The sequence below is a fragment of the Hyposmocoma kahamanoa genome, unplaced genomic scaffold, assembly GCF_003589595.1.
Source record: "Hyposmocoma kahamanoa isolate Upper Pololo Valley unplaced genomic scaffold, ASM358959v1 210, whole genome shotgun sequence".
Classification (NCBI taxonomy): Eukaryota; Metazoa; Arthropoda; class Insecta; order Lepidoptera; family Cosmopterigidae; genus Hyposmocoma; species Hyposmocoma kahamanoa.
The window spans coordinates 3,023,893-3,037,936 of NW_020653731.1; the positions used below are offsets into that span (position 1 = coordinate 3,023,893).

Genomic DNA, 14,044 nt, shown 5'->3' on the forward strand with positions numbered 1-14,044 from the left:
ATCTAAAGGCCATTTTGGGGTGAGTGTTGTCTGGAATGTGTTTAGTACGGAGTGTTTATACTAATTGTACTTTTTTTATATCATTTTACTACTTTTGAATAAATTATGTGGATCGAACCTTTCCTTTCGCTAAGGCTAGGCTACAAAGTATCCCCTACATTGTGTCTTTGGCACCACCAACCTCACGCGATGTCACAACACGACTAACACTATTTTCGTCGACTGCTGCTAGCAGAAAGCTCAATGATCAAGTATCCCCAACCAAATACTCTTATATTTAATGAGGCTATGCCTTTGGTCCCATTGACTTCGCACAACTGAAAAACGGTACTCATTACTACATAGTGTTCTACAATTTGACGCCATAATTACAGAAATGTTACAAAAATAACATATAGTACCTACTTTACTTCCTCTGTTCGTATCAATCTAATCACAATTTTATCTAGAGATGCTAAAGTGCTTCTACCAAGTACCTACTGATAAACAGGGCGACACATGGGCCACTTTTGACTCCTCTATAAGTCAAAATCTATTGGACCGACACAGTTTGTTTCTTACAGATATTGCCAAAAGAGCCTTTGCCGTGGGCTTGCAAAGGTCAATACCAGAAACCATGCCAGAGGTTGGAAGGCAACACCGTTTACGGTATGAGGTATGAAAACCAAGTTTATGTGGGAGATTCTACTGTTGTGCAACATTTAATTACTCAATTATTCCAATTTGAAATATTCATTTGGCTTGGCCAAATGTCTGTCGATTGATAACTATCACGGTAAAATTATCTTGTAATTTACAAAATTAAATGGAACAACAAAATGCTACCGCCAGCAAAGTCGTGCCATAACTTTGTATCCGAGACGTGTCACTCCCAAAAACACAAAACAAATCTTTTTCCCCAAAGATTTTTCTTCGTGTTTATTCACTAACAGTAGAGATTCTTGTGAAAGAGTTCGTCCAGAGAAGTACTACCACCTTACCTGTTTCTGCCGCCAAGCAGTAATATCAGTATTAATACGTTCCGGTTTTGAAAGGTAAGGGTGCTGGTAAAATTACAGGCACATGGGACTTGGCAACTTATGTCTCAGGGTGTCGGGCGCAGTGGCAGTGCCCTTCAGATCTTTGCGATTTAAAGCACTGAGTGGCACTGTAATGGTATGGACAGGCGTGAGCTTACCATCAGGCGCACGACTTGTTCGTCCCGTCACTTGATATTATAAGATTAAAATTACATTTTAAAATTAGAAGTTAAGAATGAATTGTTTGTTTTGAGATTGTTTGGAAATGTAAAAATTATTGAAATTTAACACTAAATTAGAATAGGAAATGAAACTATTTTTCCGGTTTTAAATCGCGTATATTTGTTTTTTCAAACAAACCGACGTTTCGAACCCTTTACGGTTCCCATAGTCACATAGTAGGTAGTCAACCGTTTGTTTCCGAGCGAAACACAACTTCCTCTCTATAGCGAGGAAAATGGTAGATGAAAGAAAAACAGCAACACATTTGCTTTTTTTAATCAAAATAAAGTTTACCTTCGGATGCATTGTGAATTTACACCTCATCAATTTTCTTGCTTGTACTTATAATTTTGTATGATTAAGTCTTCGACGCATTAAAATAATTTAATAAACACAATTACTAGTTATTATTGTCAATTTAGTGTTAACAATATAAAGAATAAAATATACTAACGGATTTATATTACATAAAATAAGTAGTGTACGACAAATCGCGTAGTTGAACGTGTCAAATTTTTTTTTCATCGAAAGAAAAAGTTAGTCCATCATCAAGTTCGAATTTCAAAAACATTTTCCACGCTAGCGTGCTTAAAACGCTTTTACGCGCAGATTTCTAATAACAAGGAAGCCTTTCCGAGGTTGTGAAGTAAAAAATATATTATTTATTTGTGACTATGCATTATAGTTTCCATATTGTTTTAGTATTATATATAATTTTTGTTTTCTTGTGCACATAAGCCCGCTATTTTTGTTGCTATGTTCTATACTTAGGTCTGTATGAAGAAATTTTATTTAGACATAAGCAGACCCTTATGTGTGCGTTTTCTTTTTATTAACGTGCATTATGTGTTTTTCATGTGCAATAAACGATTAAAGAAATAAATTAATTAAGTAGATTAATTTCTTATAACTTATATACTTAGTATCTCGAGTTAAAGGAATCCCATGAAACTTTACATTTAAGTTTAGGACAGTTGTTTTAGTTTCGATATTGGACCATGTAGAGGAGTTCAAAACTAAATTTGGGCGTATTGATTCGAAAATCCATCATAACAAGATACAAAATCCACAGACAGATCAAGCGATTAAGAATTTGCATTCAAGAAGATGGATTATATTTTGAACATTTGATAAATTTATTTTAATATCGTAGATAGGTACACTGGCAGCTTCAGGTTTTTTTTTTTAATATATTGTATAATGGAACTGTGTTCTTTTAACTTGAGATACTTTATAATTGGCCCTTGCGATCGGCATCACAAAAACTTAATCCTTATAATTGACCCTTTCGATCGGACAAAAATACAGGGTGTTTTTTTTTCACATTTCGTCTTTTCGATTTTCAGATGAGGCAAGCAACTTTTCTTCGAATACAATATTACTTACATTTAAAAATAAAATGTCATCAGGAACTCAAATATTCTATTTACAATATTTAAAGCACTTTCTCTCCATGTCCCATAGCCGTGTGACGCCCAGTACCTATACACATTTCTTGACAGTTCGTAGGACTTTATGTACCGAGCGAATGTATATAAATAATAATCATGTAAATAACCACGACAGTCTGAAAAAATCAATGTGAAGCTAAAGCCAATGTCACCTGAAATGTTACAGGGATCACGATCGGGGATTCCGTGTGCGAAATTAACTTTGCTGTCAATTTTACACGAAAAGTATGGTGTCATCGATTACACCACGGATTCAGCGATGTACCTAAGACCTTTCTCTATTCATAGCTACTTGGACGCAAAAGCCGACTGTCGGCGACGGGCGATAATTCCAAACTCCTGCATGAATCCAGTGACACCATCGCGGAGATTCGACTCAGGCACTGTGTATAAAAACAGGTACGTATAGTCCGTCCTTTAGTCCGCTCAATGCGAGCTAAAAATTTTATTTATGTCAAAGTCCTTCTATATGCGACGTCATCACAATGTTTTCACACGCCATTTCGAAAAGCCTCAGTGTGCGGGGTCTTCGGGTAGAAATCGAACCTTAGATCTCTACATAAGAAGCAAGCATTCTCCCAACTAAGGACAAAAAAAACGACGAAAAACACGACGACTCAAGTTACCCAGAAGGGTTAGTTGTAGCTTGTCCTAACTACGAACGTAAAAAGGATAGCAATATAAAATTAAGTGTAAAAGGAGGGTAGGTGACTTAACTGATTGATTACGGGAATACTAGATATCTAAATATTGGTATTTAGAACATCATTCCTGTACTTGTAAAATCAAAAGTGTACCTTAACGTCCTAAACATAAGGTCCATGTTTAAGATACGATTTATCGTATTAATGAATATCTCCATAATATAATTTGCCAGATTGCTCAATACCAGAATGGCTAACTGCTTTGTATAAGGTAATGGATAGATTGTACTTGATATGACAAAAATAACATATTTCTGTTTTAACATTATTCAAGCTACTTACCTGCAAGAGTGCCGATTCCTCTCCCAGTTAAGCCACTGCCGAATCTTGTTCCTTCTACTGCACCCATGGAAGGAGAAACAGTACAAAAGGTAATCCATGATTAAGCAGGGCTATAACAGCCTTGGTTAGATGCGGATATGTTTCACACACACACGTACGAACGCACGCACGCAAACATCAATACACACCAAAACACATCACGTAAGTTAAAAAACACGCCCACGTTTTGCTAGCATTAAATTTGACAAGATTCGCGTCACCCCAATCGGAGTCTGCCTTAAGTGTCAAATTCAAACGACTAACCATGGACTCTCGACAAGACTAGAATTCTTCTCCACTGACCGTTGCATTGGTCAAGTCCCTGTCCACAACTGTGCTATCATCAGCAAACCCAAAGGTACCTGCAATCAACATGTCATTTATATGTAGCAGAAGCAGGGTTGCGGATAGTACAGAATCCAGAGGAATCTAATGCCCAATGTTCGGAACTGTAGTCTTCTAAAGACCACTCGAGTCGAACGTTCACACAAGAAATCCGAAACATTAACTTTCATGCATTTACTGTAGGTGTGACAAAAAACGATAAATATACCTATGTAATTATAACTTATATTTGTAGATTAACGTGTTGTGGTAAGCGCGAGAAAATATAGAGAATCTTATATGCGATCTCTATGGTAGTTATAGCATGTTTACACAGAGTCGACTGCCTGCCGCCTTAAGCCCGGCGACCAATGGCAGGACGGTATGACAAAGGATCCTTCGACATCCCTACATGAAAGTGCACATAGACGGAATACATGCAGCAGTATCCTTAGACACGCTGAATTGTACTGTCGCGACATCGTGCTCAGACCTAGCCTCTCAGTTGTAACGATTGTAAGCATCCCGAAGGCTACCGAAGCACCCCGAAGGCTGCCGGCTCGGTATTCCAAAATTTACCGTAACTTTGTATTCATAGCTACGACTATTGTAATTGAAATTTCAACTAAACCTAATGTCATTAACACTGAGGTATATTACTATTGGTCACCTAAAAATTCCCTGCCGTGTGTCCCGTTATTGGTGACGGGCCTTAGCCGAGATCACCAAGTCATTAGAAATAGAAGCTTAAGCGCCGAGGCAACAGATCTTTAGAAACTTTCAACAAACTGATCGGGTAAGTAGATATTCTCCGCGCATCGTGGTGGATCGTGGCCGCCGAAACATGAGCAGTCACCCTACAGTAATTACACCCAGTTGACTCAGTCGAATTCAACAGCGAACTACAGTCGTCGAAGGACTCGAGTGTTTACACGGGTTCGGTTGCCGCGTTCGGCAGGCAAGCGAAGACGACCTAACGACCTAGTGGGCCATTACACAGAAAATTTTACAAAGCTATTCGTCCAACTTAATTTAAAGATTAATTTTGGTGCAACAAACATAAATGTGTAGGAGCCATCATTGTCTAACAACTAGGTTGTACCACTTTTTTCTGATCAACAGCTCTCATTCCTACCAAATCCGGTGTGCGTTACGCAACCGATCCGGCCATGCAACCACGACATGTGGGGCCAGGGCCCTATGCAGAACCTCACCACGCAACGTCACGATTATGTGCCAAAACCGTGCGCGATTCGAGAGTCGTGCAAACCGCCGGCAAAATTCCATGCTGTTGAACAACCTTTCGAAAGTAAGTTCGGGTCTCAAATCGAAAAAACTGATAGGACGTAGAGTTAGACACATAACATCTTAGCAATGAACTGAAGACAATCGAAAAAATATTTTTTATACTAAGATACAAATAAATACAAAGATACGACGCAAGCACATAGAAAAATACGTGAGGTCCGCCGGTTCGTTCCGTGGCTTAGTTGGTATAGCGTCTGCCACGGTAAGCTAGAAGACGTCGGTTCGAATCCGGCCGGATCGAAGGAATTTTTTCTGAGTGTTCCATCTTTGTATTAATAATTATAACAAATTAGTGGAATAACTTCACAAAAAAAATAATTGAATATCAATTCAATAAAAACTTAAAAATACAGTGAATAGCGACATCTCTCGCCAGAGCTGGTAACTGTAAAGATATCTAACTGGGTGATAAAACTTTCATAGATTTCTCGTAGATGGCGCTACGACTAAAAGTCGTTGAGGAAATTAATTACAAAGACGCAACCACAGACAAATTCATGAGGTCCGCTGGTTCGTTCCGTGGCTTAGTTGGTATAGCGTCTGGCAAGCTAGAAGACGTCGATTCGAATCCGGCCGGATCGAAGGAAGAGTGTTTGATATTTGTATTAATAATTATAAAAATTAAAATACAAAATAGGCGCCTTGACGTCGAATTGCGGATACCAGCCCATTACACCAAGTACCAAGTAATAATTATAACAAAGTACTGGAATAATTTCACAAAAAATTTATTGAATTCAATAAAAATTTAAAAATAGAAGTAGTAAAATTTTTCGTCCTTCGGGACAGGTCAAAGCATCTAGTCCATATTGCCAGACTTAAATTTAAATTGTTCTCCAATGATTTAATTTTAAAGCAAAGCCAAATCTTCGACATGAAATATACTACTCGTGTACACTTATAATTTCATAAACCATATCACCAAGGCGCTCTTTTTAGTTCTGCACCAAAATTCTATTATCTATGGTAAAAAAATTATTTCACTTTGGTTGTATTTTTGCGAATTGAAACAGTCTCCTTAAACGCGTCACTGTGTTCAAAATTCAAATTATTTTATTAAATACTATGTATCTCAAAATGTAACCTAAAAGGTACAAAGGCCATTACCATTTGGCAAAAAAGAACTATTTTTTAGACAATTTAAAATATCCAAACACTCTGCCTCCTGATTGGTTAAAATATAAGCGGTACTTGACCAATTACGAACACTTCTGTTCTATTTCTTTGGTTTTTTATTGTTTTGTAGCGTTTAAATATTGGTTGCGTTTCATTATTTTAATTTACTCATAGAAAAAGTATTGTATGCAATCATTACATAATTAGGTCTTAAAATCTCGTAGGCACGCCTTTAAGAACTCTCATTGTACAAGTATTGCATAAAATACTGCTTTGTGAATTTGACAAAATAGATTTAATGAGAAATAACGTTGCTGGTTTAATAAAATATAACACATGACAAAATTATGTTTGACATGAACACTAACTTTTATTTTCCATTTACTTTTAAATTTATTTATCACTTTCCCGTAAATTTTTTTCTATGTCTTTACTTTATTGTTGAGGGTGTGATGTGTATGCGCATTAAATTCCAAAGCGCATTACATTCTCTTAACACTATATAAACGTTTAGACAGCCGAATGCAATTCAGAGTGGACCAACTTTAATTTACTGTCAGGACCGGAATCTAAATTATATTGAAAAACACGTATATACTGTTAATTAAAAGAACTTGTAAAAAAATTTAAATAATTGCCTAGAAACTGGTTCCTGGAACATGTGATGTCGAGTAATTTCAAGTTTAAATTTTTTTTCAAGCACCACTCGCGTTAGTGTTATAATTATATGTATAATGCGTGTTTTTTAAGCATCATCTGATCTTTCTTGTAATCAAATGTAGAAACGCGTCAAGAGTAGAAAAAAGGAAACGCCTGTAATAGGTACTTTTTTTATAAAAAAAATAATATATTTATTGCAGATCGAACCGTAAACCGTTTGTCGTACATCGATCCGGGCAAAAACGCGATACCGAAGTCGTACGCGCCAGACAGATGCTATGAGAAACCTGCAGGTAAACCTTCTGTTCCAATTTGTATCAATAGACAAGTAGCTTATGGTCTTGGATCGTACAGATATTACAATAAAAATGGAACATTAATGTCAAACCTCTACACGCGCCCGCGCACTGTATCGCGGGTGGCACGGACACTCACATAGACAACCAGAAATTACACCCAACTCACGAGAGAAATAAATGTAGGCCATACAAATATTTCTCCCGCCACGGAAATCGAACCCGGGACGTCTGCGTGGCCGTCCGGCACGGTAACCGTTCGGCCACGGAGGCAGTTATAAAATAGTGGAATTTTATATTAATTTAACACAAAACCATCATAAGGACAAAAATTATATATACAATTATGTGGTATAATATAGATACTTCAGGTTTTTTTCAAGTATGGTAGCACCCCTGAACAGTATCACCGTCCCCCAATTGCTTCCGAAGCCCCTACCGCCCCTAAGACTCTACAGCGTCCATTGGGACATTGAGGATTGGGGTAGGGGCCATTTTGCGAAACTATGCTCCACATAATAAAAAAAAACTTGTCAATATTCATATAACGCACTTATATAAGAGCGGAAAAATAAATAAGGATTTTAAACAAACAATCGTATGAAAGAATGATGCAAGTGAAGCAAGAGAGGTTTGGCTGGATCGTGCAAAGTAGTGGTCGATGACCATTGACTACTCCAATGAGAATCCGTAGCCGTGAGTATATGTATATAATATACTATCAACAGAGTGTAGGTGGCTTGTTCTTGCCGCACAATGGCGTTCGAGCGCTTGATCATGTTTTTTTAGAAACAAGGCTTTCACAAAAAAAAATCTAGTTACGGTAGCTAGTCTCCGCTTACAAACTGGCAATTCTTCATTTGCTCATAGGATGTATGTAACCAAAAAAAACGACTATATTAAAAATTTTACAGCGATTAACAAAGCGGAAGTCTTCTTTTTGTATGCATGTGAAATGTTTAACCAACCATTATGAATTGAAACCAACAGCCAAGATGGACTGCGAGACAGTCCAGAAGATGTCGTACCAGCCGGTGTGCGTGCCAATTCCGCAGAAGCCGCCATGGGCCTGCAAGGGACAGTACCAGAAACCCTGCCAGAGGGTTAGGCTCTTAATCATGATGTATATTCAAATAGAACACGAGTTATTATAATTTAACATCATAATGTTTTTTACTACAATTTTTTTTTATATTATTTGTAAAATACTCCACTAGTTCGTTCGGTATATATATATTATATATTATTGATACAAATATTTCGTTCGGTCCGACAGAACTCTGCAATTAATATAGCAACATCTCTCGTCAGCCTCTGATAACTACAAAGTAGTGATGCAACAGACTTCTGCTTCCGCAACTCCAGACGTTCCGCACGATTTTTCACATCGTCACCGTTTTTGCTTCCGCAATTTTTATAATGGGACTTTTATCGGAAATTTATAACGTTCGCGATGGATCATTATAGGTGTACAGTGGAGCGAGTGGCAGTTGTGTTAAATTTGTAATTCTGAAATCACACACAAACCCTGCTTGAGACTGTTTCGTTGAAACCTTTGTATATTTTTTTTATATTTACATTTCCACTTCCGCATCCGCTTCCGTTTCTGCTAAGATTTACGTTTGACATCTGTTTCCGTTATGACACTTACATCTTTTCAACTTTCATAAGTTTCCAAGAGGTGGCGCTGAAGGCATATAATGCGGTACAAATAATAACCCTATATAAAGATCTTTTTTATACCAAGTGACAGGACGATCAGGTCGTGCGCCTGGTGGTAAGCGACAATCTAGAAACTTCGACCCGCTTCGGATGTCGTTTTTGCACTAAGTCCGATTCAAATCCGAGAAAATACGAATATAGTTTGTACACTAGAGATAATATTATGATCCCTGTGACATTTTGGACCGTCATTTCTCGGATTCGGATCATTCCCATTCTCCATCCGAAACCATTGCTGTCAAATAAGCAATACTCGACCAAAAGACGATGTCAAGTATGAAGCTTTATTCGCATCATACGTCTTTTAAATTGGCCGAATACCTACTACTTATTTTTATACTTATTACCAGATGACGGATGTCTGACGTGAGTAGACCCCCTGATACGAATCGGACGTAGTCTGCAAACGCTCTAACAATAAATTAAAACACAAGTTGTTTATCACCCTACGTATAACACGGTTACTGCTCACATATGTAGTTAAAACTTTTTTTATAGATCGAAGCCACAACCATCTACAGATCGTCTTTCCTGCCGCCGGGTGAAGACTGTACAGAGTATATCGATCCCTGCTCTTACGGAGATTGCAAACGTTAGTAATGTTTGTTTATTTGAAATTTAATAGTTTAGCCGCAATTTACTACTACATACGCGGATTTGCACTATCCCCCACGAAATGACATTTCTAAATGACACCTAATATTTAATACTTTAAAGTTTCCGTTTAATGTTTGCAACCTGTAGTTTTACAGTGCAAGATTTTGTAATAGATAAAGAAGAAAGTTATGAATACAACCAACAGAAGAAATGTAATTACATAAATTTAGTGAATTTGTTTGAGAATTTTGTTTTACGGTATTTATTAAATTGCTTTAATACAAAATGACAGGATTAAAAAATATGGCGCCTGATAATGCCTTTTGTGCGGTTGTAAAAAAACAAAGTATAGGATTCCGCTAAATGTGCCGATTTGTGTATAATTCGCACCTGCAGTTCCTTAAATTCCCTAATTTTGGCACTAATTTTCATTTGAGTAAGGAAAATCAATTTTAATTTTTCTTGTGCAGCGTGCACGTGCGTGTGCCCAGCGGAATGTATAGCGACGGACCCATGTGCATGTGCATGCACGTACCCGCGTGCTGAGTGCTGCAGCTAGCCGATAGCAGCCGCCATTTTCCGTCCAAATTCTAGTCAAGATGGCGTCGTTGCCTCATGAGACGTCAAACTGAACATTTGCTTATATTTTTATTTTCAATATGATCATGATTTGATATTACTAATACATTATTGCACATAATCGTTCTAGATTTGTTATAATGTTAGTAGGTTTTTCTTTTAATATTTTCTGAATTATAAGATTATGGAATTATGATATTAGAAATTGTGTTAAGTGTAGAATATTCTAGATTTTAGACATTGTATACATACATTTAAGAACAGTTTTGTCGGAAAGGTTCTGGTGTCCTATTTTTTACACCAACATTGTTCCTGAAGTTAACCTTCAACAAATCTGTTAGATTAACTTCGTTTTAGTTAATATTTCTTTTAAATTTGTAACTTTGTTTTGAAATACTTATGCTATATAAATAATTTAAATCTTTTATTTACACTTCCTCCTCTTCTTTTCGCTGTTTTCTCTTGGTCCAAATGGCACCACGAGAGGGCAAAATCTTCCTTCTCCAATCCACTCTTAATAAAACGTATGTAATTATATCCTATCCACAATATCGCTCATTATTAAACAAGGCATCTCTATGGTAGTACGGTAGGGACTTAAAAACTTACCCACCGTACCACCAGTGGTTCGCGTAGCAGTACGGTGGGACGGAGGGAGCACTTCCACTATTTTGATTTTTTTGTTATAACGTGATTTTTTGTTATAACGTGGCCAAAAACGGTTTGGCTTATTTGTAACATTCTATCTGTAGGTTCCCTTGTGAACTTCGCTTATAACTTACCTGCGTAAGCATTGTAAAGGATGACGGTATCATGGTTCCGTATTAAACCAATACTGTATTTGCCCTTGTTACCCTCTACTAGGTAATTGAATAAAATCAATATATCGTTTTACAAAATAATTATATATTTGTTGGAAACAACGTACAGAATTAGGAATATTCACTTTTACTGATATCGTAATAAATATTGTGACGCCAAGTTCACTGAAGCGAGTGAAATTGAAATTCATTGAAACAAGTTTCAAGTGAAATTGGAATTCACTGATTCAAGTGAAGTTGAATTCACTGAAGCGAGCGAAGTTGAAATTCACTGAAGCAAGTGAAATTGAAATTCACTGAAGCAAGTGAAGTTTAAATTCACGGGAGCTAGTGAAATTTAAATTTGCTGGAGTAAGTGAAATTTAAATTCGCTGGAGTAAGTGAAGTATATATTCACTACTTGAAACTGAAGTTCACATTTCCCACGCCATGATAGACAAAAGTTTACTTTAATATGCAGTCCATTATTGCTACAAAGATACCTATGCTGTGCTTCCAAGTTTGTAGAACCATACGGAAATTGCTTTTAAAGTGATTTTTAATTTTCTATTTCACCATTCCAAAAGTATAAAACACTACGTTGAATCTCACAATGGATCTGCCACGTTTTGTGTTCTGCCACGTGTAGTGTTTTTGTCAATAAAACTTTTAGTAAGGCTGACTTAGATAGATTGGAGTGTAGATGAACGCGACATCATAGATGAATTGAACAACATACAAATATAATGCAAATTGGACAACATGGATGAATTGGACAACTTATTGGAAATAAAGGCAAGATTTTGTGATCAGTTTAAGTGGAGCAGAGTGAGCTGACAAATGCGCGGCGTCATCCACAACAATGGCCATTAACCTAAAGTCCCCGGATGGTTCCAAAACGAGCAAATCACAATCAGTAATCAGTCTACTTGAGCCGTTGCAACAGCGTGGAATTGAGCAGGTTCGCCTGCGCTACAGTGGCCTTGGGGTCGGACAGCTCCGCGCTGGGGAACGACGTGAGGAGCGTGAATGGCTGCAATTGATAGACGGGCTCGGCGCGCTGCACGTACGCGGACAGATCTTCAACGGTGTGCGAGTGGTTGAACCGGCCGGTTATGCGGGAACCGTCTGCCAGTCGGAACTGAGAACGAATATTATCAAGATTAATACTCCGTTACGCAAGAATATGTGGATGCGGGGCATAACCTAGTGACGTCACATATATACCACAGACGCGGAACGCATAAAGTAATTTTAAATTATAGTATTAAAAATCTGTCTTGCATTAGCAACGGAATCAAAAGTCAGTATTAGTGCCACGACAAGTGACGTCACCAGTTGCGGTTTGAGTAAGTATGAATACATCAAGACATGGGCAATAACTTTGACTTTGTAGTAAGAAGCACTTTCAATTTCCAAATGACGTGACTTTTTTTTTTTTAATTTGTTTTGTTGTTAGATGTAGACCGAAATATGTACAGCGCCCCTAGCGGTCACAAGAAGAACAAAGACCTGCCATACATATATGTAACCTACAATTTCGGCGTTAAAAAGTCAATGAAACTATATCAATTGTAAATTAAATCATAGTAAGGCACGTCCATTAGTATTGCAGGTATAAAATATTTGACACGAGTACCAGAGCAATTAAATCACTCTGGGGCACTTCCCAGAACACCCAGAACAGAACCAATTTAGAAAAGTTCATTTCCCAATGGTAGCTTTAGGAATCGAACCCGGGAATTCCTTATCCAGCGCCCACAGTACAAAGCCTTGGGCCACCGTCAAAGAATACTGTGATGAACACCTTATTTTTATATTTACAACCTATAGGTACAACTAAAATTAATCATGTGACTACCCTACACTCCAAGCGAAGTGTAGGCGTTGATGCGTTGAACAGGCGGGAGTACTACTTGACTCATTAAACTATGCTATAGTGAAGGGAGACAAAAAGGTCTGTAACAGGGCTGCTAATATTGTGCTACAGAAAATGACAGTACCTGTATGGTGGTAGTGGGCTGGCTCTCGTCGAGGCCCACAGCCTGCTGCGCAGCACGCTGGTTTGCAGCACGGTCCTGCACGTCCGTTGCTACGGCCGCCGTCGCACCCACCGTTGGCGGCGTGGGGCTGGCAAGGGTTATAAAATGTGTTTACTCGTCTCTTGCACCTTCTAAGGTCCACCATGTGGCATGTACAGGGTACCGTTATCTACGAACGTATACCTACTTGGCTTATGTAAGTTTATTCAGGATGAAACTCAGCCTTTAGATATCTGTTACTATGGATCGCCGACGGAAACACTGACAGATTGTACAAAAATGACATGACAATGAGGGCGATGGGTTTTTGTATCCTATTTTTTGCTTTAAAATCTTAACGGAATCCTCCATTGCAATATTTATTTTTATGGAATATCAAGATGTTTCTACTACTGTAATATTATATATTTTGTAGCAAGTAAGAAAATGCTATAGCCTATCTTTTTTGAAGATGGAGTAAAATGACAGTTCATTGCGTAAAAGTGTTGCTCGCTTGCAAGCAGCTAGTGTTTGTAGTCAATAAATATTCTGACGACTATCGACTGAATGTAGGTCATGCTTACGCAATAATTTGCAGAACTTGTATCATTTGCATCATTATCGGCTTTGTCCAACAACTGGGCACAGGTTCATTTAAACGGTCGATATTTTGTTAGTTCATACACATATATACACTGCATTTAGAAGTATTTCTATTAAAAATATAAAGATAAGTTTTTCATTTCAATTCCAGATCTATAGATAACCAAATCCGCCTGTTCTTATTAAAAAATATATGAAAAAACATTAATTTCGATACTAGTAGGCCAACTGTCACAATAAGAATTAAGTTTTACCTTCTTTTAAAATCTATCCATAAAACTATCGACAACAACTTATGACC

General features: G+C 37.5%; 2 protein-coding genes across 2 annotated transcripts in view; one reads left to right on the plus strand and one right to left on the minus strand.

Annotated features, from left to right (window-relative positions):
• Positions 1-519: 519 nt before the first annotated feature.
• Positions 520-10,590, plus strand: LOC113227432 (stabilizer of axonemal microtubules 1). Its single transcript, XM_026460354.1, has 8 exons — positions 520-655; positions 2,981-3,091; positions 3,671-3,767; positions 5,164-5,350; positions 7,326-7,418; positions 8,412-8,524; positions 9,642-9,735; positions 10,211-10,590. Exons 1-8 carry the CDS (start codon positions 651-653, stop codon positions 10,297-10,299), a joined length of 789 nt encoding a protein of 262 aa, XP_026316139.1. The 5' UTR covers positions 520-650; the 3' UTR covers positions 10,300-10,590.
• A 1,074-nt stretch (positions 10,591-11,664) lies between these two features.
• The window catches only part of LOC113227428 (NSFL1 cofactor p47), an 18,184-nt gene continuing 15,804 nt past the window's right edge, over positions 11,665-14,044 (minus strand). The window contains exons 8-9 of the mRNA XM_026460350.1: positions 13,123-13,249; positions 11,665-12,260 (exon numbers count right to left, since the gene is read on the minus strand). Of these exons, the coding sequence (XP_026316135.1) occupies positions 12,045-12,260; positions 13,123-13,249 (343 nt within the window). The 3' untranslated portion in view covers positions 11,665-12,044. The remainder of the gene's footprint in view (positions 12,261-13,122; positions 13,250-14,044) is intronic.

What these genes read in the sequence shown, in the direction of transcription:
- LOC113227432 (XM_026460354.1), top strand. An exon ending in GGCACTGTGTATAAAAACAG is followed by an intron (nt 3,092 to 3,670) that starts GTACGTATAGTC and finishes ACATTATTCAAG; the next exon opens with CTACTTACCTGCAAGAGTGC. An exon ending in CTCTTACGGAGATTGCAAAC is followed by an intron (nt 9,736 to 10,210) that starts GTTAGTAATGTT and finishes TTTCTTGTGCAG; the next exon opens with CGTGCACGTGCGTGTGCCCA.